Raw genomic sequence first — 23,723 nt, forward strand, 5'->3', positions numbered from 1 at the left:
GTATCACATACCAGGGGTTATGTTGTAATGCATTAGACTGCATAATTTCCCCACATGACCAGCTTGCCCTTTCTTGGGGTTTAATAGCTTTTCTTTGGCTGGATGTCAGCTATCTCATCACTCATTTACTTATCTACTTATTTTCTTTTAATGTCTTGACCCTGATTGTCTAATGGAACATAGCGCTCTCACCACTCCTCAAAGCATAAAGAAGAAAGTGATTGCTTAAATGTTTGGCCATTTTCTAGCTACCTCTCAGTGCCTGACTAAAAGATGCCAGCAGGAAACAACATTATCGCATTACATGGCTCAGCAGTTTCCTACTCACCCACACGCGGATCAGCCCCCTTGCCTCGCTGCACTGTGCAGTCAGGCCAAAGCAATAGCAACTGCTGCAGCCAAGTGGGTTTCTGGCAGAGAGACCAAATGTACCAGACTTGCACCTGTCACAGTGGACACCTTCCACGTTAACCTGGAAGAGAGAGAGAGAGTATTTTTAAAAGGGAAAAAAATCAAGTTTTATTTCAAGGTAGCGATAGAAACAGAAAATCCTACTGTAATGATAACAGGGTGCAGCAAGAAATAATAATAAGCTTTAGGAAATATTCAAGGAACTCTCCAGGTTCTTATCACGTGTGTATGCAAACATATGTAATTAATGTAATTAAGGCATTTGCATTTGTATCCACTGAGTAGCTCTGAGCAATAGATGCTGGCTTCACACTGAAAGTTGTAAGCACAGAAAAATTAAATGGCACTTTGGGCATGACATGCTCAATAACTGATTGATAAGATAAGAAAAACAAGTTGTTCTGAAATTGCCCATGTTAATCAAGCCTTCTGTTTAATAGGAATTAGCATTGACATGTTCAGATATTTAAGGTACAGCACTAAATGTTCTTGCTGAGAAACGTATTTTAATGGAAATTCTGAAGAGAAAAGCTTTCCCCTCTTCATGATTGTTTTCCACATCATTGAACAGTATTAACAAGGCTGAAAAGTTTCACTGTTGTAATGTCAAGGCTTTTATTTTCATTTTTCAATTAGTCCAAATAAAAAGCTATTCCAGATAGGGCAGATACACAATAATTTATGCAGAGCCTTTTAAAACCATTTTCATACTGAGACCAAGGTATTAAAAAGAAAAATAGTCACAAATATGAAAACACTTGGTTGGCTTTTTCTCCCCACACACCCTTTTTGTTCTCTTGAGACTAGTGTGAAGAAGCCAATTAAAAAAAAAAAAAAACCACTTTCCAAAGCTTATACAAGAAACCAACATTATCCCTCAGAATTTACCAGTTTTAACCCTCATTTCCACATGTTCTATCAACAAATGTGTGTACACTGTATTTAGCTTAGATTTTGCTAAGCTTTTTGTCAGGGCTGACAATGAGGCTCCTGAGCCTTTGAGAGCTCATTTCTGCAGCTGTAACAGCAGGTTTAAATGGGAACGATTATCATTTTATAAAAATCTAGTTTCTTCAATATACAACTCTTTCAAAAAAAGTTACACAAAAGATTAATCAACCCTAGATTTAAATTTAACTTTAGATTAAAATTCTGGGGGGAAAAATGCTTACTTAATTCAGTATTATTTGTCCATTTTCTCTCTTAAATGGTGATTTTTACTTGCTTTGAATTTTGTTTCATGTCAATTGCACTTCCTTATCATTAATCATCTGCTAAATATTCACTGTTTATTTGCACTCAGAGAAACATAGAAGCAACTATGTTATTAGCCTTAAAAGAATCAACAAAGAAACACTTCAATTTTAAACACCATGAATCCCCATTCTTTCTACTTAGTGCTTACAAAAACCACAAGAAAAATGATGACCCAGAGAAGTTGTGGAGTCTCCTTTTCTGGAGATAGCATTCTGGACACAGCCCTGAGTCACGTGCTCGAGGGGACCCTGCTTGAGCAGGGGAGTTGGACTAGATGACCTCCAGTGATCCCTTCCAACCTGACCAATTCTGTGATTCTGTGACATGCTGGACCTAATCCAGAAATGGGGCACTGAGATGGTTAGAGGGACTGCTGCTTATCATGGATCAAGAGAGGCTGAAAGAACTGAGATACTTCCATTTCTGCATTTCAAAAGCTGGCACAGGGCAAATAGCACTGAGTTTTATTCAGACAGTCCATGTGGTCAACTCACTTCCATTTTCTTATGGTGTCATCATCAAATGAATCAGTACTTGTGAAATAGAACATAATGTTTCCTGTTCAAATATACCAGAAAACTGGGAGGGTGGTCAAGCAGTTTGCGCAAAGAGGTTGTGAAATCTCTCCCCATGCTTGGAAGTATTGCCTCAGCAGCGTCTTTCAGACAAGGTGCTGGACCAGATGACCTCCATAGGTCACTTCCAACCTAATTTGTTCTACAGTTCTGTGTCTTGAAACTCAGAATTAAGTGACTGTTGCCGATTTAACAAAATAATTACCTGACTATTAAATTATTTGAATTCATCCTTCCATTTTACTATGTCATTGTGTCAATACAGACCTTAAGAAGAAGAATGAATAAATCACAAAAAGAATCTCTAGGGGTCACTTTTAAAAACCTCCCCCTAGAAGTACAACTATCACCAATACTAGGTCACATTACCCATGCCTCTTTCTAGCCAGTTCTTGAAAATCTCCTAGAATGGACATTTCACATGTTTCTGTATGTGTACCGCTACTGCATAATTCTCTTTTTTTTTTCCTCATGTCCAACCCAAAATTCCCAAGCTCCCTTTGGCAGCTGTTGCCCCTTGTTACATCTTCTGCCATCATCAGAAAGGACTTTATTCCATCAACTACTCTTTGAAGTGGCTAATAGGTTGTAATTGCATTTCCTCTTATTAGCCTCTTTTTCAGCCTAAGAGAGAGTCCATCTCTCAGTACATCTCCACAGATCATCTGCTGTGAGACTCTTCTCTGGATCCTCTTCAATTTCTCAACAACACATTCAAATCAAGCTCTAAAACTGGACATCATTTCCAAGTGCAGTCTTACTAGCACCAACTATAGTAAAAGTAGAGCACTGAGTAGATAAAGCCTTTTCCCTGCTCACCATGCTCTTTGTGATGTCCTGCCTTGCAGCTGCATTGCCACTGTGCTCACTGCATCCAGATCAGTGGGCAGTTTGCCTTATTTACTATGAGATTATACGATTGGTTTATATTGTGTTTTCTAGCAGGATTGCCACTCAGGCTTCTTCCTCTCAAACTGTACTGTTTTTTGAGGTCATTCCACTCCAATTAATGACTTTTCTATTTTCCCAGTCATCAGGTTTTTCAAGAACTCTCTAGACAGTAATTCTACCATTCAGCATGTCAACCTCAACCTCCTCCAAGTCAGCAGTATTTTCAAATGTGCTGATCATGAATTCTGTCATCTGTGTCACTGAGGAAGGTATTGGCTCTGGGATAATCTGCTTGCTGGCTACCAACTGCATATCAAACCACCAATTAGTGCCCTGTAAGCTCAGCAATCCAGCCAACTCTTAAACAACCTATGTGTGCTGCTCTACCAAGCCCAATTCCAAATAAGAATGTTGCAGATGATGAAGCCAAAAGCCTTTGCTTTAATGATCCTGAATTGGATGAAGTCTACTCTGAACAGATACTATTGCAGTGAATTCTCCTCATGAAATGATGAATATTGACTCCATTTAAGTCAATGTACTTTGAATAAGCACTGTGGCATACTGTGGTTACTGACGTGTTTGCTTTTATTGTGCCCAGAATCTGAACAAGAATTGTATTATGGGGATGAACTGGCAACAGTAAGAATAGACAGAAATAGAAACTGGGGAAAAAGAGGATGCTAAGGATCCTCCAAAGAGGATGCTATACTGGCAAGTGTCAGTATGTGGAAAAGCAACTAATAAACCCTGAAGTCTTTCTTTACGTTGGACTCCTCCCACATCAGTTTGCAAATGCACTATGAAAACCAAGGAGATTGTTCTGCATGTACTGTTTGAACAAGTAAGGGCAAGTGCCGATGAAACCTGAAAGAAACTTCTCAGCAGTTATAAGATCAGTTTACAACCTTCATTTTCTTACCTTGCAGCGGCATTGGCCAGAATGATCAATGCATGAGCACTTCCCCTCTGCATCACAGCTCTGTGGATCTGTCCCAGTCAGGAAGCACTGACAAGCCACACAATGGGGATAATTCCAGTAGCCCAACCTGCACTCAGTGCATTTCTCCCCAGAGAATTCAGGGCGGCAGAAGCAACAGCCTGTATTTAAGTCACACTGAGAACTCAGGGCTCCAATGAGGCTGCACTCACAGGGCTGAAAAGGAGAGAAACAAGGCAATTGTAATTGTGCTTCTGAAAAAAACAAAACCAAAACCCAACCAAAAAGCAACTCCCCTCTTTTAAGTATCTATAAATAAAATACAGCAGTGAATATCCACTGTCTAAAAATAACATATTTAAATTATAAGGCCAGTAATGTATTTTTATTCAACATGGGTCAAGCATTTACCCTAAATACATTCACAACACTAGTGGGATTGTTTTCTATAGATATTACCATATATAAGTTAGGCATTGAAAAGAAATAAACCCAAAAGGGTCAAGGATATTGGAATACTTTGTGGACAAAATTAACTCAGAAACTACAAGCACTCTCTAAGAAGTATTTTGTATGTAAATTCTCTGCAGGCATGTTCAGAACACTTTCCTAAAACTGGAATTCTCAGGAGCAATGGGTTCAGTGGTTCCAGAGGAATCTAGTTCAATGTCTATTACTCTTCTATCAGACAGGTAACTATCCTCTTTCTACAAACAAGACTCCTAGATGACAGTAATTTACACAGTAAGGGCTAGAGATTTAGTCATGTGAAATATCTGGAAGTAAACATCCTCACAGAATAAGACTTGCACAGGCAAGTGGGGATAGAAATAGGTGATTTTCCAGGGTGTCTAGAAATTGAATACAAAAGTAGCAGGGAAAACTTCAGATTTCCAAAGAACAGAAGAATCCCTCAGTGCTATTACTGTGGTAGCACTGCACAGTTAATACAAAACATTGGCTGTAATCACTGATGTGACCAGGATATCACATGGAGAAGTTCAGCTTACAGCAGAAACTCAGTACCAGCAGTACAGGTTACCACAGTAACTGACATGGATAGACTTGCTAAAATTACAGACACAAAGCTGAAAAATAGAGGAAGAAAATGTGGATTCAGTTTCTAAGCAAAACTGTTTATTACATGACTACTTAGAGTACCTTTCCTCTGATCTGAAAACACCATTTATAAAGAAGGTGAATATATACAGGAAATATATAGTCTGCAAGATGACTACCTAGCCTAAAAAAATAAAACTTTCTGACGGAAAGAACTTTATTCTACAAGATGCATTTGAACACAAAGCTGAGAAAGCACATTATTCACCATTCTCTGAAGTATCTTGGTGTGCAACATCAAAACCTAAATTACAATCAGATGCTATGTGTGGTTTATGCAGTTTTCTACAATGCTCTCTCTCCCAGACTTACAACAGCCTTGGATTGGAAATCTTTTATAAAGACTGCAAAGCAGGAGATTCACATCTCACTTTGCAGAAATTAGCAGCAAAATACTGAAAGAGATGTGGGCTGATAGATCATCATTAATTTAGATGGTGCCATGGAACTGTCATTGTAATGTGCTCACATAAAAGACAATCAGAGAATATACTCCAGAGCTCAAACAGAGGTCTTCAACCTCACTAGGCTGGTTTCAAGAAGCCAAGAGTCTATATCACAGCAGCAGTGCAGAGGTTTCACAGGAGTTTTACATACATACAAAAAAGAAATCATTCTTGTCAACTGCTTTGCAGCCTGAGCTACATGACTAACAGCCTTTTAAGAACAAGTATTAATGGTTTATGACTATGTTCCAAAAAGATATCGTTTTCTGGAGTAATTGTAGCAGTACTATTAAATTCCTTATCATCAATGAGCACACCAGGGAGGAAGAAGGCATTTCAACTTTCTATGATGTCCACTGTCACCAGTTTTCAACTGTAACTGAACACTGTGCCACTAAAACTCAAGGTCATTAACAACAGCTTTCATGGCCTCCTCGATATTCTATCATTGTTTTCCTATTTCTTCTCCCTTCTCTTCAGATATTTTAACTTTGTGTCAAATATTGGAATAAGAAGGATTTAAAGGCTAATGATAAGGTTTATTTCCACTTTAAGAACAGGGGAATAAAGTGCAATTTACAACTAAAGTGGATGTTTCTTTTCTTTTCCCCTTGCCATCTTTTATGCACAAATTGAAGCCTTTCTCAAGCAAACTTTGAGTACAAATTCCCAGTGATGTCACCATTAAGGCAAAAGTAAATTTGTTCCCCAAAGGCACTGCTGATTACCTATAAATACACATCTACATACCTCATTCAATACTGTGGTAATCTCAATCATGTAAAACAGAGCTATAATAAAATAAAATCAGGCTCAAGCAGGACCCTGACTCAGTGTGACAGCAGAACCAACAGGGTGTTTTGTGTTACAGGCTGCATACCTGAGACAGAGGATCTGTAGTGCAGCAGCAGTAACAAATTGCCAACATTTACACCAGTCTTGCACCAAAACTTGCAATATGGAGACAAACCACAATTTACAAGCCAAAAACTGTGTTCCAGCTATAAATTACTGTGAAAGAGACAACACACATAGAGAAAATAGAAATCCACTCACCTTGCAGCCACTGACAATGTTATGGCCCCAGTGATTTGGTGCACATTTGTCACACATCTCTCCAACAGTATTGGGAGGGCAGATACAGCGTCCACTGACAGGATCGCAGTTATTGCCAAAACGTGAACACTCGCAGGCTTCATGGGAGACAGAAAAAAATAAAGCAGAGGAAAAGTTATCCCTTTATGTGACACCTGGAGAGCAGACCCTAATGGGGTTAGGATCATTCTTTTACTCTACAGTGGACTCTCAGTTATCTGTGGACACAATGGGGCAGAAAATGTAGGGAAACCATGGGAAACCAAAACCAGTAGCAGAGAAACACAGGTTAACTGTGGTTGAAGTAGCTGCAATGAGAAGAGAATGGGAAAAATAAAGGCACCAACTGCAGAAGTTCAGACTTCTGAGATGGTGCACGTTTGCGACGTAACTGCAGGATGCCGCTATACAATTTCTGGGCCCATGCTGTCTCCTCTAAGATGCCACCTGAGGGTCTCTGAGCCATCTATGCAGGGAACTTGCAGCCTATTTAACCTCTTATACCAAATTGAGAAATACCTTCTGAAATTTCTGCTGCTCTAAAGAGACCTTCCTTAAAGGGCAAAAAAGGTGTTTAGGTTTCTTTTTCCCCTCCTATTCCTTCCTTTTCAGCTTACATATCCTCTGCCTTGGGAGGACATCAACAAACTAATGTTTCCTCTCCATGGGAAACTGGAATTCTTTGCAGATTATACCAAATTAAAAATACTTCAGGTTTGGAAGTGATTCCAGAAGTAAACAACTCATTGGTGGCAAATACAGATTCAAGGTATGTAAGTGATAAATAGTTAAGGGGCACAAGACACACAAGTGATTGAAAGAGCAGAACTGGTGTGTGGTTGTTTTCACCCCACCATCCACATAACCCATGAGGTCAGAGAAAAGCACCATAAGCAAACTGAGTCTCTGCGATAACCTGTTCCTTGGGGTGTTTAAAGGGCAGTGTAACGAGGGTTTAATTTATGTTCACTGCCTTTACTGTGAAATACTTCAATTCAGACTGAAACTAGAAAACAAGGGATGTGCAAAGATAGAACTCCTATCTATAGTTCAAATAAGAATTGACCTTTTTTTTCCCCCCCCAGTGCCTTCAAGATAAGAAAATTGATGCAAAGAAGATAGCAAGTTTTGCCTCATGGCAGGAACACAATGTGCTGCATGCTATTTAAAATATTTTCACACACTGTAGCTTGAAGTTTCAGAATGCATCTCATTGGGAAGCTTTCAGTTGTGACAGCTCATTTATGGGCTTACAGGTCTTGCACAAAATTGGCTAAAAAGGCGCAGAGGGGAAGCAGATATTCAAATGTTTTTCATATTTTTACTTTTGTAATTATTTTTCAAAATAAGAGGGAAAAAATACAACACAACCGTTGCAAGCAATAGTGAAATAGAAACCTCTTTTGTATCTCTGCTGATAGAATGTCAACACTGATGATGCTTTCAGCGGGTTTTTAGGCTTTATGGATTTATATTGCACAAGAAAAACATCAAATTATATTCCTTTTGGATAAATACTAGATAAAAGAGGTCAAATGTTTTATTTGATACTTAACTGTCACAATGAAATTATTTTTTCTGTACTTTTCCTTCCAGCATGATTTGATATACTTCTATTAAATTTCTGATTTTCTTTGTGATTCATAATTTAATTCTTTTTTTTTTGTCATTTGAAGGAATACAAAAGAAGCCTACTGAAAATAAATGTGGAAAAATGAGCACATTGAAGACAGAATTCCTCTCCACCTGTTCTATTAATTTTGGAACATTCATAATTCTGAGTTTTCTCAATATCTATAGGTGCTGCTGTTGCTTTAAACATTCGATGACCACAGGCCAATACATTTATATTTAAAATGTTACTTGAATCTACAGTGTTTTACCATTTCATTGCTGTTTCTTAAACCCTGTCATTTTAAACTTTGCCAAGAGAGCAATTAAAATTTTAATGTGCAATTTCATTAATAGCCCTCTCATTTTCCTTCCCCAACTGTAGTTATCAACATTTTGTTGTGTTTCACAATGGTGATGTGCTTTTAACCAGTGGAATGTTAGAATAAGATGCTAATCATAAACGACAGAATTTTTTGCCCTTCATTTAATTGCTAAAGGCTTTAGGACTGCAGTTATAATTTGCATTTTATTTCAAGCTCTCTCATCAGTCAGCCTGGATACAATCTCTCCCTTTTCCAAGGTGCCTATGTATCTGAACTTCTCAAACCTCTAGGTATTTTTGAAACCTTCATTCCCATGGGAGATAACACCATGGAGCCAACATTTTCAAACATAATCTACAATCCAGCCTGTTTCAAGGTTTATCCACACTACAAGTAAAACTAAATTCTGCTGAACAAATATGGGTCTCAAGGCCTTGATGCTCCTTCCATTAAAAAAAAAGAGCAAGAAAAGGCAGAAAGCTAAACTTGTTCCCTGTGCTGCCCTTCTGGATAGGAAAGGAGCAAGAATGGATTATGAGACATTGTGATTTCTGCTTCTGGAAAGAATATACTTTATACCTAAAGAATAATAAAAGCATTCTGGCACCCCAGCAGTCAATCACACTAGACAACTATCTATGTGTCCTGTGATCACACATAAATGAGTCTCTGAGACTTGAAAAACACAATTCTATCAGGAAAGATGGATATTTCCCTGTGAAGAAACCTATTGATTGGGTTATTCTTGATATAGCAGTCTGCACTACTTCAAGGATAGGAAGCATTCATTACAGTCTTTGACCTGATTTCCAAAAGGAAAAAAATAAAGGTAAAGAGGTGGCTGGATATATTTATGTCTAATGCTGGAGTTTCAGCATCTAGAAAAGGAGATTTTCATGTGTTTACACAAGGGATATAGTAGATAGTTTTACTTAAAGATCTTCTTGTACACATAAAGTTCAAGTAAGCAACTAAATATTACTGTGCAGGAAAGGATTATGGTAATTAAAGAGGATCAACCATATAAGAACAATGAAAAGTTTTGGGATAAAACTAGAAGCAAAGGGAGTTTGTGTTTTTGTTGTTTTCCTTTTACACCCCTATAAGTTTATGTGATTTGGCAAAAAATTTTAATCAGAGTTCTATGATACTCCTAACTAAATTATAGGAACTTCATGGAGATTTTTTGGCAGACACTACATGGAGTAACTGACATTCCTCTTCCTTCTAAATGAAATAAAATTCATAAAATCTTCATAAAATAGCAGAAATGGCTTGGGTCTTTCATTCTTGCCAATCATCACCCTTGTCAAGTGAAGGATGCACAAGGCTGTCTATAAGCCCCTGGTCAGGAAAATTTGTTATGCAATCCAAAATTAGCCAAACTAGAATGTTAGGAATAAATAAATAAATAAACAAACAAATCCATCTGTGCTTGGGTGGAAAACATTTACATACGGGTGCAGCCTCCTTCTTCGAAGTTGTAAAACCCATGTGCACAGCGGTCACACTTCTTTCCTGTCACTCCAGGCTGGCAATAGCACTGCCCGTCTCCGTCGCAATCGAAGGACTTGGAACCAAAGGAGTTGCAGTTGCAGGGAACACATCCTCTGGAAGACTGTAAGCCAAATGTTCCAGGCTGCCACAGAGGGAAGAGTAGTTAGAACATGGAATGATTACCAGGAGAAAAGAGGAAAAAGTGAGAGTGTAGGGAGATCAGGGTTGCTCTTTCCTCTTCCTCACTGAAATACTGCTTTTACCAGGTTAAATTGTAGTGGTAAAACCCTGGAGCAAGGACACTAAATGCTCTACACTGCTGAGAAAGAATAAAGATTTCAGAATGTTACCTGATGCTGTAATGAATGTTCTGCAATGTAACATCTTCCTTATGAGGCTGTTTGCCTAAGTACAATTCTCACTTGGAATGGAAGACATGTCAGCACATAAATACATACAAAATACATACATACAAAATACATACCCCATCTCTGGTTGTAAAGCTATGTCAGGCAAGAGTTTGTTGCTAAGAGAGTGCATTCAAATTCTTAGCTATAAATGGCGATCAATTCAACTGGAAAGCCTCCGAATTACATTTTATCTCCTCTGAACAAAGGCAATATCTGTATACAGTAACTTAAGGGCAATTCTTTAGAATGATATATAGGAATAACTTTAGAAGAACATAGAGACAGTGTATTTGTGTACAATACAAAGAAATAAGGGGGATTTTTTTTAAGATAAAAAAACTCTGTCTTTGGATTAGGCCTCTGGTTCTCTGTTTTTTCTTTTCTTTCTTTTTTGCAGTAATCAATATAAAGTTTCTACAGAACCAGAGTAGATGTTATCAACTCTAGTAAGAAATTTCCTCCTTAACTTTACTACTGGAGTGCAAAAAGTAAAGAAGGGAAGACACACACTCATTTGTATACTGTGATACAGAGTTCTGCACAAAGCTTTCAAGCAAAAGACCTCACGAGATTCACTGCATCAACCAACAGAGGCTCCTTGGAACAAACCAGATGATATTCAAATGACAAACTCAGTCTTGAGCTAGAGTGCTTTAAAATGGGAGTACTTCTCTACCTGTTTTTCAGGCATGATGATTTTCACTGTACACCGAAATCCAAATCATATTAATAACTTCATTTGAAATTGACATTACAACATTAATAATAAAATCTATCAGTGAGTTTGATAGAAAAGCAGAATGTTAAAAATGAGATACTAAAAAGATCACTGCTAATGAATATAAATGGAACAAAGTGAAAAATATTTCATTTATAATGTGCTACTTTGTGATTCAGGCATGAAGTATTAAATTTTTACCAACAATAAACCAGTAGGTCTTCAAATCAACGGAGCTGTGCTGGCTTTGACTATGGCAGTGAATGTGCCTCTGTACTAAGCACTACTGCTGTGTGCAGTTCTGGGCCACTTCCAAGAAGAAAAGACATTGAAGTGCTGGAGACTGTCCAAAGAAGGGCAATGGAGCTGGTGAAGGGTCTGGAGCACAAGTTCTATGAGGAATGACTGAGGGAGCTCGGGGTGCTTAGCCTGGAGAAGAGGAGGCTCAGGGGGAAACTTTTCTCTCTACAAATCCTTAAAAGGAGCTGTAGCCAGGTGAGAATCAGCCTCTCCTCCCAGGGAACCAGCAACAAGACAAGAGAACATGGCCTCAGCCAGTGCCAGGGAATGCTCAGGTTGGAAAACAGGAACAATTTCTTTACTGAAAGGGTGGTCAGCTATTGAAGAAGGCTGCCCAGGGTAGTGGTGAAGTCATTCAAGAAATGACTGGACATGGCACTTAGTACCATGGTCTAGTTGACAAAGTGGTGACAGTCAAAGGTTGGACTCAATAAACTTGGAAGTCCTTCTCAACATTAATGATTCTATGACTACTATTTTATATGGATTTGTTCTACAGTAGAACCCCTAACTAACCTTTTGTATTCGTGAATTCTCTGAAACTTCAGAAGCTTTCCATGGAAAAGTCCTGAAATCTGATCTCTGAGGTTAATACAGAAGTTCCCCACTCAGACAGAGAATCTGCTGATAGGTGTCAGAATACAGGACCACATCTATGGTCAGAATTTGGCCTGGAGATCATACAAACCTAAGCAAATGCTTGATTATACATGTAATAAAGAATTACACTGATTTTCATTTCCAAACTTGAATTGAAATCTTTTGCAAATTTCATACTTCTGACAAAACATGGCATATCAGAGAGAAAGAGGTAGTCAAACTCATTAAATTAAACTCAAGGTTCAATAAAATACTTGACTATCTCTAAAGATTTCTTTTACACAGGAAGAAACAAAGAAATGTGAATACACACAATCTCAAGACAGACATTCAGATTCATGCAGTGAAGTAACAAATGCACAGCATGCATCTCAGTTCTCAAGTTAAAGTTTGCTAGGATCTAATAAATTCTGTTTATATGGGGAACAGTCAGAAAGAGTCTGATATCAGCACTCCACACTGCGTTAAACTGGAAAAGACCACCACCATGCTGGGTTGCATTCTGTGAGGAGGGCTGCACACAATGTCATTTTGGTCAGTCATGCAAACTTTAACCCCAAGTTAAAGTTCTCAGCTAAAGTTCTCAGTTAAAGTTTGCTTACCCACAGAAATTCTAAGAATCACATTTACTGAACAAGAGATAAGATCCTAGACTACAATTAGGAAATACACTGAACTTTCTGAATATGTCATTATATTGTGTCTCCATCAGTTACTGTGTGGGCAACACAGTAACCTAAGACATTTTTAATTGGAAAAAACTAATTTCTCCAAGAAAGTCTATATGAACAAATACAGCATGGGTCCCCGAGTCAAGCTGAGGATGAAAAACACTGCCAGATATTTTTCAAATGGTGTGGTAAATGTGGGGATTTTGAGTTGCAGGGAGAACAAACAAGATTCCTAAAATACTGCTGTTAGAAGCAGTTGTATCATAATTACTTAATTTTAGGAAATAAGTTGCTTTGCTGGTCTGTGATAAAGAATGAACACTCCTATCATTTTGGGCATTACATTCACATAAGTGGCACAGAGTTAAAAATGGCTCAGGTAACTGAGAACTTTTCACTAATATTCGCTAATGAGAACTTTTAACACCAGTTATCTTCAATATTTTAAAATTAGATTTTAACTCTTTGCCTCTGGGGCTGATTCTTCTTGCAACCTCCTTAAGCTATTGATTCTTGAATTGTTAGAAAAGCAAGCCTTATGCTGCAAAGTCCAAGAAAATCCCACTGATTCCATTGATTTATGTACATCTCCCATGCATTTGTGCATACTGCTGTGGATGGTGCTGTTTTGGGACTTATTTGATTTGATTTCTCAAATTTGATTTCTTGCTGATATCACCACTTGCAAGATGAAGCCATTAGGATTGGGGAAGCATCCTAAAATGCTGTTTGTCTTCCGAGCCTGTCAGTTTCTTGAGAATTTCTTATATTGTAACACAGGTATTAAAAATGAGAAACCCAAGCAATCTGTGTGAGCTCCAAACACAAGCAAACAGGAGACTTCAGCCCATGCAAAGCAGAGGTTCCCATTACCAGAGCTGCAGGCCGGTAGGCACCTCGTGGGCACCCACTGGCACTGCTGGTGCCCCACCTCCGCGGGGGCACTCGGATCTGCTGACTGCTCCCCACATTTTCTTGCAATTGAGGCACCTGTCTGCTGATTTCACAGTGTCTGCCCATGAATCCTGATTTGCAGATACATCTTCCCAACATATCACACTGCAGTGACACAGATCCTAAAGCACTGCAGCCGCAGGGTACACAAAACACCTTTTCTGGGGCCCAGAAGTAGTTGGGCTTGAAGAATGAAAAGTAAACACTGTTAGAAAGTGAAGATAAGAAAACTACACCACATAAAAGGGTACAGAAATAAAGAGTAAGTGCTGAAGTAAACAAAGATTAATTCCAATTAATCACCAGTATTGTATTAATGAGATCTTTGCTGGGTACCTTGTACAATCTGCAAATTCCACTCATACCAGCAATTTTTCTTTGAACAGACTCTTTAAATAGCATTGAAAATGGAGTGTAAGCAAACCACTTCAGAAATTACATCATTTTAAAGAGTGAAAAAGATCCCTTTGATTTCTGCAGGATTATTTATGTTCTTTAAATTACACACAGGTGAAGGTGTTCTGAGGACATAGGCCTAACTCATGAGTCCTTATGTTGAACTAGAGAAATGTGTAGCCGACTATAGCATATTCCTTAGCTGCCTGAAGACAATTCTGTGAAAGTTTATGAAATAATATTTCTCTGCAGTGATTTATGAGACAGGAAAACAATGTCAAGGCAAAAAACACTTTCACCAAAAAATAATACATTGTTTAGACAATAAAAGAAGAAACCCTAAGAAAAAAACATGAAGGCAGAACATTCCAGCAGAACGAAACCAGCACCCTGCTTTTTTAAAAACATAAACATCAGATGCTATCAGACATTTTGCAGCTTTCTTCATAAAGGGATTATCTCCCAAAGCTGCAATATTTTAAAGCAATTTTCTATATCAAACATTCAAAATATGAAGTGTATATAATATGTATACAAATTTACTTATAGATACAGTGAGGTTTAAAATACATTAATTGCATGTAAATGCTATGCCTTGTGTTCTGTTCTAGAAGACTATTAGAAAATGTTTAAAAAGCCAAAATTTTACCTTTCTCTACATAAGAACAATCCATATACGTTCTTAAAGTGAAAATTAAACAGCAGAAAAAGCCTATCCAGAAGCAAATGATATTTAGCTGAGACAAACAGTGAAGAAAGCTGAAAGGAAGCCCCATTTCTGGTCACTCACTTTGCAGATGTCACAGCGGCGCCCGATGATGTTGGCTTTACACGCGCACTGACCCGTCCGAGAGTCACAGACCTCCGAGAAGGAGCCATTCATGTGACAGTGGCAGGCTGCAGAGGAAGAAGAAGGAGATGTCAGTGTGTTCCCTGAAGCTAAATCTAATAGCCAAATGTTTATAGCGCAGCTTTTGCCGCCCTGAGAAATGCCCAGCCTGGGTTAAGCAGGAAGGTGTTGTTCCCATACACTGACTTATTAACCTGCCCGTATTAATGCAGAATTTTTCTCCAAATTATTGGCAGTCAGAAATTTTGTCTCAAGTCCATTAACAGCTTGTTTTAGATCCTTCTCTCAGATCAAAGCAGGATGTGGAGGGCAGATTACTAAGTACATGCCCAGAGACTCAGAGTCTCAAGAAAGGGAAGGGCAGTGCTGAGAGAAAAACAAAAAGGGTACAGACCCTTACATAGGGTGTATACAGGATGTAGCTCCAACCAGTGGGAGTGTTACTGCTCCATGTGCTGGTTATGCTGTCCTGGAGTTCACTCCCTGTTCATGTAGCTGTCAGGAAATGTTGGCAGGCTGCAAACTCAGTACAAAGTTGACACTATACAGGGACAGTAATGCTCTCATGCCCCAAGCTGCACTGAAAAATATACCAAGGATTATCTGCTACCATGACTCTCCAGGATTTCTGTCTCAGCAACAGCATCACAGTTCTCAGAGGAAACGTAACCCAACTGACCAACCTAACTCATCACAGTGCTTTTCTGAAGATTAAAAAAGGCAGTGAAAAAGCTGTTTCTTGAGGAAAACAGCAATGCTTCTGGCTCTTAAATTCTTCTTTAGGAGAAGACAAATTTTGGGGAAGATGTCTATCACCTTTTATGTTCTTCAACCACAAGAACCTTTGCGTTCTTCAACCCTTTTGGCATGCAGAGATTTTGAAAAAACCCCTTAGCTCTTGCTGTAAGAGAACAGGAATGTGATTGTTGCCACAGGGACTATAACCACGCAGTCGCTGATCAGCATGAGCTGGCTCCTGCACATACTTTTTTTTCCCCCCTCACAGGGGAATGAATCCACATCTTTATACCAATTATCAATCTACTCTCTAAACTTGGGCTCCAACCCACATTTTGCCTTCCTGCAGTGCCCTATCTATATGTGTTGCTTTTTTTTCCCTCAACCTGACACCTTCATTTTAAGAAACACTTAAGAGTCCCAGACGTGAACACATGGCAGTTGCATACTTGCATGTCAGAAGGTGCTATGCGAGACAAAGCAGTTTTATTTTTCTTAACTATAGATTGTTACAACAGGACCTTCCTCATTACTTCATTGGACCTGCTAATTTCCAATTATAAATTAAAAGGATTGGTGTGGGAGTTTTCTCCCTGCTCTTGAGGTATTCTACAGAAGTTGCTTCTTTTAATGAAAGCAATTTTATGACTTGCCATTCTGTTCATGGCATTGTTTCTCAAATGTTTGCAAAAATTCAGGAATAAGTAACAAAAATGTGCTGGTTCTGCTGTTCATACCAGTTATGTAACACCTTCAGAGATTCTATCTCCTTCTGTTTTGCAATATATTTTTAAAAAGTAAAAATTAAAAGACACTTCTGATGTAATTAAATAATTGCTTATCTTTTCCTTTCAGCTTTCAATACTAAACATAGCTATAATTTACCTCTTTCACCCTGTATACTTTAATCCTGCCCTCTTTAACCTGACATTCATGTGTTAAAACTGACACTCCAAACCGTACATGGTGATAAGTCTCATATATATATATATATGTTTTGAGTATATATTTAATTAAATTGGTCAGTGAAGAAAGAAGATACTAAAGCTCAGATTCAACAAACTACAATCTTCAATGCAAATTAAAAGTGTTTCACCAACCTTTTTATACAGACCTCAAAACCCAAGCTCAGTCTGATTTGAATTGTTTTGCTTATCAGGCATATGACAACACAAGAATAAAAAAGAGAACTTACACTGATTTTATAAACAGATGAGTTTTTCCTATTTATATTACAACAAGCAGTGCTCCATGGTGTCTTAACTCAGTCACAGATGACTGAGTGCAATGCAGTGGTAAGGGAGAATTTGGAGTATCAGGACTTTGATTGTTTTTCTTGGCTCTGGCAGTACGTACACAGAGAAGAAACATACAGCCAGGGCTATTCAGCTAATAAACTGCTACTCAATCTGATAAATTGCACTTATTGCACCTAGAGCCTTCCCATTCATTCACCTCTACTGGGAAAATTAGCTCTTGTCCAAACCTCCAAATGGCTGTTATAATACAATGTAGCCTGTTGGAGAAATTTGTCATACTTTCTTCCCAAAAGACACTGGTCAAGACCCTTCATTCTCTCTAGATTTCTATAAATATTTATGAGCTTGTATTTATGATCAAGCTACACACTTATGCTCCTACAACAGTAGTACCTATACACTGAAACATAGGCAGACTTGATTATTTGCTTTAATTCATCTTTTGACACTGAGCTTTATTACCATCAGCTCAACCTCCAGGTATTTGCTTCAGCATACTGTGCTGTTTCACTCCAAAAAACAACCTACTAGAATCAAATCAAATAAGCTTAGGACATTTGCTCGTTGTTCTTAGATTTATGGTTTTCTATAGATACACAAAAAAATTCAGAGATGTTATGATGATATAAAGCTGTACTGTCATTTGAAACGGTTAATGCACACAACAGCATTGTACTGAGAAAGAGCAAGAGACATTTCAAACAATAATTTGAAAGCAAATTCATGCTTTGCAATACTCTCGGATTTGGTTTTTTAATAAGGAACAAAATTGAAAACAACAAAGTAAAGGCATAGTCCCTCTGATATTGTTGCTGCAGGGCAAACTTTATGGAAGTCTGTAAAGGAAATAAAAAATCATATGCAAAGAAGAAAACCCACATGAAAGGCAGAGAGTAGATGAATACAAGGTAACTGCAAGCACAAGGATATGAATACATTAAGGGGCTCTCCTTGTCAATGATATGAACAACAAAAGCATATCTCATAATTCAACATTAAACATGCATTTCTTTTCAATATTTTTTTGTTGTATGTTTTCCAAACTCCTCTCTTATAAAATCTCTTTCTCATGGACCTGTCACTACTGTGGAAATGGTCAAACCACCAGTCATATTGATGATTCAAGAATAGTGACAAGGTACTGGAAGCTGTAATTTCTGATATACACTTCTTAAATCACTTTCCACACTTAACATTGTAACTTATATGACATCATTCATCACGACCTGTTAACTTATGGTGAGAATATATAGGATTGTCCAATTTTTTTCTGGCATTGTGTAAAGTAGGTACAGAAATCACACAGGTATGTCTTCAGGGTTATCTATGACTTTGTGTACATCAGTGTTTATCGTCCTTAGCTGAGAAACTTGTTGATGTTCTGCATCTTGTTAGCTCCCATAGACTCTCTGGAGGTCCAACACAACCTAGGATTTTCACTTTTAGACTGCAAGTTGCTAATAGGGCAAGTCCTGGAAATGGATGCCAGTGCCTCAGACTTCTCTGCTCACAACACATACTGCAGACACGGTCCCCATGTCCCCTCACACAGAGCAGTAAGGCAGTGCCCCAGCTCTTTTACTTGCATAATTTTATCCTGCTATAACACCTTTGTACTCAGTGAGATTACTCTTGTCTTTATTGCAATGGACCAAACAGGAATAAATCCTTGTGACAGTGAAATAAAATGCTCGGCTCTTTCAGGACAGTTCGTAACTTTTATTTTATTCCCCTTCTCAGAATGTGAAGGAAGAGTATGTGACGAATGTTTTTAAGTTAAAAGCACTTGTTCTGCATTCTGAATTGTGCCAGCAACAGCTCAGAGAGAGAGAGCCACTGCCTCCTATAGAAAGAAAAGCTCCTGTTCCTACCAAATCTTTCAACTCCACTGAATAATTTTTTGCAATCACTATGGGGAAAGATGTGCTGGGGCTGGTAGTTGAATAACATGCCACCACTCAGCTGAGAATTGGTAGCTCACTGCAGTGCCAGGTATCTTCCTCCAGAGCATTTTAGAAAAATTGTCTCGAGATTTTAGGGTCTGATTGGCAGGTGGGAGAATCTTGACCTGCAAGCAGCAGCACCTCCCAACTTTTACTGAGGTTATATAAGTGGGAAGCAGGTTATAAATGCTGCCAGAGCTGGACCCTGAAACTGGAATATCACTCCCTCCTTTCAGTCTTATAAGAGAACAGGATTTTTCTGGGTAGCTTATAGCATTTTTAGCGAATAGTTTCCATTTATTTGTATTTTTTTTTGTAGATCTGACATTAAGTATAACCTTTGCACCCATACAATGCTCAATTGTTTACTTCCCATGTCTGCTTCAACCAGAGCTTTTTTTAAAAAGTTCTTTCTATTTAGTTTAAAGCCTCCCTTTCTAGATGCAGATGCACAGTATCATTATTAGAGCTGTATCATTCTCTTTCTCACACATATAGAGGCACAGTCTTCCTCTCAGGAACAAAGTTATAAGATAGATCAATACTGTCAGGAGCTGTAAAAGTTCGTGACTTACGTTGACAGTTCCTTGCATGAAGAGCATCACCAAAATATCCATCAGCACACCTCTCACAATATTGGCCTGTTGTACCTGGCTTACATATCAGACAAGCACCAGACAAGCTGTCACAGCTGCCAGGAACGGAGAAGTCAAGGTTGTCATTACACTGGCATGGTTGGCATGATCCTCCTGGTATTAAAGGTTGTCCAAAATAGCCTTCTGCACACCTATGGTAAAAGATATCATCAGTTAGGACACTTAAATAATCCTCTCATTAGAAATATTTAATTCTGTTGCCTCCTTAATCACTAAAAATGATTTGATCTTCTCTCAGGTCTGTCTTAAGCATCTTTTTTCTTTCTCTCTCCTCTTTTTTAACAACACTATAGACACAGTACCAGCTGAAATCCTGCCAGTTCTGCTAGCAATTAGACTTCAGTGGGAGAAAAATCTTGTCACTGGCACTGAATGCGACACAAAGCATAGCAAGAAATCTTAGTGGCACTCTGGAAGAAGGGGGGTTGGACTACATGACCTTGAAAGGTCCCTTCCAATCCAAACTATTCTATGACTCTATGCTACATATACTTTGTTTTTTAGCACATTCTGTATCAATGTTCTGTACTCAGTCACCAGCAAGCCTGATGATGTTTTTTCCCTCCACCTTGAAAACTTCTATAATTTAGAAAAACACTTTAAGAATGTAATACAGCCATATATTTGTTTACCTAACAAGATCTATCCCCTGACTTAGACTTCCCCTGATCTACTGCATGGTGAGATTTGCTTAATTAATGGATTTCTAATCTCTGTGTATGGGCAATCTAACAAAAAGATTGCTCATTAGCACAGGAACTATGCTGTTGCGTACTATAGCTTTCATATTTTAATAGAATTGTTTGAAGATATCACATCCTTTTCCGCCTTGCCCACCTGCAATTTTCTGTGAGCACCATGTAAAGCAGTTTAGTGAATCTGACCTAACATGAGTCTATATTTAAACCAAATTTCTACTAATCTAACAGCCTATTTCCTATTTATATTCTGCTCTGCTTTCTGCTTTCCTTTTCTGTTATATTTGCCCATGCTTCACAGTAAGAGCAACTTGTAGATAGCAAAGTAAAAGAAAAAGAAAAATTGCACAGTTCTGGCTAATTAATTTATTCATGTGCATCTCAGATGAACTCCAATTAGTATAAAAACAGAAAGTACATCAAGCACATTGCACAAAATAATTTTTCCGACTATTTTAAAGTCAGTCTGAATGCAGTTTTAAGGTGCACAGATTTTGTAGTAGTACTGGAGAGCATGCTTGAGGAAAGATTTTTTGTTTTATTGTAATGCAGGAATGCAGAGGTCCACTGCTGTCACTTTTGTGTGCATCAAGTTCATCCTTTTCCTTGCTTCCAGAATATGTCATAACGCTTTTAATTGGATCTTAATCAAAGCTGTCTAAACATGCACTAAATATTATTCAATATCATCAGCAAAGATCATAAAGATTATAAAAACTGGATAACTGAGAGCAGGGAGGAAAAAATAGTGGGAACTAATTGAGCAGTTTTTGTAATTTTACACAAAATAGGATTTTTTTTCCATTCTCTCAAGATATCCATGATACAGCCCACAAACCAATAATATGTATAAACAGTCCAGTGGTTTGGCTGTGTGTAAGCACTCAGGAGTAAAATCTCCACAATCTAGCCCACTCCTGTAGCACAGTCATCTCTCAAAATTACCTCTTCATAGCAACAAGACATCAAAATCTTGTCATTAGAATAATTCAGATATTTTATTTTCAGAACCTGTCATAAAGGTAGCAATTTATTGTATTTCCTGCAAAGGAAGAGATAAATTTTTCTTTGATGGAGGATATCTCAGCTATGAAGAAAGACTAATTTTTATCTTCACTTTGCCAAAGTAAATCAGCTTTTTTCAGTGACATTATCTCAGTTACAAAGCCTAAGAATGTATCTTAATATGTAACAATTAATAGCCACATTTTATCAAAACCAGAGAGTATGTGGATAATTTATGCAGTTACCTAAATTTACCTAAAGTAGATTACATCTGAAGTTAACTCAAGCTTTCCTAACATACTACTGGTGTGTTTGTCATGGATTTGTATCTCTTGGTCCTGCCAATCTATTTGACTTCACTAAATGTGTGTTTGTTTTCTTCTTTCACTCTCATTTAGGGGTTAGTTCTGTATTTGACAGCATTCACAGAAACCAAGTAGTTCACAGAAAGAATACTCCAAAGATTTATGTGAAACGCACTGCTAATAATTTCCTCCTATTAACAGCAGGAGACCTCAATAACTCTTTGTATTCTCATCAGTTTACACTACAATAATTAAAATTAGAAAAACCCACTACCATCACATAGCCATATTTTACTTATGCACATACATAATCTTGAATCCAACTGAAGATGACCTTGAAAGTAGGGGTAAACCAGTTAAAGCTGAAAAGAGAAATGTGTAAATGTATCTCTGTAAATTCTTCATCTTTTTCTACCACTTCTCCTGAACTTGCCGGGGAAGATTAAAAAAAATCCACCTTGCTTAGTTCCATCTTTTTTCCCTTAAGGACATTCCTACTTCAGCTTCTTTTCTCAGGTTCAAAGCATTATATATTTGGGAAGGTTTAGATTAAAAAACATCAATAAGTATGTGGCATGGAAAATTACTTTTATGAATTACACAAAATACATGTAAAAGAATGACTTCTAACTACAACCTAACACCTCTGAGATTAAAAAAATAAACAAAAATAGGAGTAAAAGCAGCAAAAAAAATATTGTGTTAATATATTCCTTTTCTATTCTCAAATCCAGGTGTGTATGTGAGTGACACTGCTTTTATTTAGCATAAGTGGTGCCAAAGACAGGGCTGCTACTGAAAAAGATGTGTATGAATGTGTACTGGGCCTGGTCAGTATGGAGTTAATATTCCTCATAGGAGTCTGTATGATGCTCTGTATATACACACATATGCACAGAAATGCAGGGCTATTTTATACATTCCTTTATATTTACTGGCAAAAAAAAACCCCTTGAGACAGAGTTAATTAAGCCTGCAAATCCAAACACTTTAAAGTCTGGAAGTACTATTTTTACAGAGCCTTTGAAATTTATGTGCATTCAACCTGTGCACAAAATCAGGCACAAGCCCTGTGGAGAAATGGCTTGTGAGCATGCAGTGAGATATCTTAACTCAGGTGCACAGCACAGATGTTATTGTTGTGTGACCAACTATAAATCTTGCATTTTCTAATGTCAGAATGCCTACCTTTGCAAGCTGCAAACAATCCTGTGTAACACATTTGTTGTACCAAATCTCCTGAAATGTTTGACCCTTTTCCCATCAGTACTGCAACACAGGCTCGCTGCTCTGGCACGAGTGGAAGAATTATATTTGCTACAGTGAGCAGCAGTTTGAAGCCACAGTTCTCACAAGAGGCTGTGGCTGGTGGCACTCTGTGCTAGACTTCAAGAATGGGGGAGGTGGGGGCAAGGAAGGACATGGGTCAGTTCACCCTTCTCCTCACACATGAGGGACACTGACCCTCCTTCTAGGAGGGAAAGGTCACTGGATCCATGCACATAAATCATAGAGTCCTACAGGAAAAGCCAGACTCTCACCTATTTTGCTTCTTTTCCCTATCAAGACTGTATTTGGAAAATTGATATCATCATCCTGTAAATGTGCTGGGCTAAAAAGACAACCTTTTGTCATTCTCATAGATCCTTTCTATGAAGTTAAGAGAATGTCTAGCCTACTTCATACACCTTTGGAAAAGTGACCAGTGAGCAAAGGAAAGAAAACTTATGTCTAATTTTTAGGGAAAAACATTACGTGGGAAAGCTGAGCTCTCTCTACAAATATAGATATATGATAACTCCCAACACAGTTTATATCTGCAATTATTTTGATGGTCTTATGATCTGGACCCCTCAGAATATTGAGCAATTACGGTACCATTTTCCTGAGAGTTCCAGTGAGAGAAGTAGCAATTTTTTCTTGACATTTTACAAATCAGACAGATATATGTATCTCCCTAGGGGACAGAGGATATATTTTTAGGCCAAATAAGTACAGTGCTGCACACTCTCACTTCATGATACTTATTATGTCATGGTAATTTAGGATTGT

At 38.0% G+C, this 23,723-nt stretch overlaps 1 protein-coding gene across 1 annotated transcript in view; it reads right to left on the reverse strand.

The window, feature by feature from the left end:
* LAMA2 (laminin subunit alpha 2) overlaps nucleotides 1–23,723 on the reverse strand; it is a 254,837-nt gene that overhangs the window by 106,115 nt on the left and 124,999 nt on the right. The window contains exons 19-25 of the mRNA XM_066546117.1: nucleotides 19,583–19,794; nucleotides 15,008–15,114; nucleotides 13,741–14,004; nucleotides 10,130–10,310; nucleotides 6,696–6,832; nucleotides 4,057–4,290; nucleotides 329–472 (exon numbers count right to left, since the gene is read on the reverse strand). Of these exons, the coding sequence (XP_066402214.1) occupies nucleotides 329–472; nucleotides 4,057–4,290; nucleotides 6,696–6,832; nucleotides 10,130–10,310; nucleotides 13,741–14,004; nucleotides 15,008–15,114; nucleotides 19,583–19,794 (1,279 nt within the window). The remainder of the gene's footprint in view (nucleotides 1–328; nucleotides 473–4,056; nucleotides 4,291–6,695; nucleotides 6,833–10,129; nucleotides 10,311–13,740; nucleotides 14,005–15,007; nucleotides 15,115–19,582; nucleotides 19,795–23,723) is intronic.

Source organism: Molothrus aeneus, chromosome 3 (assembly GCF_037042795.1).
Source record: "Molothrus aeneus isolate 106 chromosome 3, BPBGC_Maene_1.0, whole genome shotgun sequence".
Classification (NCBI taxonomy): Eukaryota; Metazoa; Chordata; class Aves; order Passeriformes; family Icteridae; genus Molothrus; species Molothrus aeneus.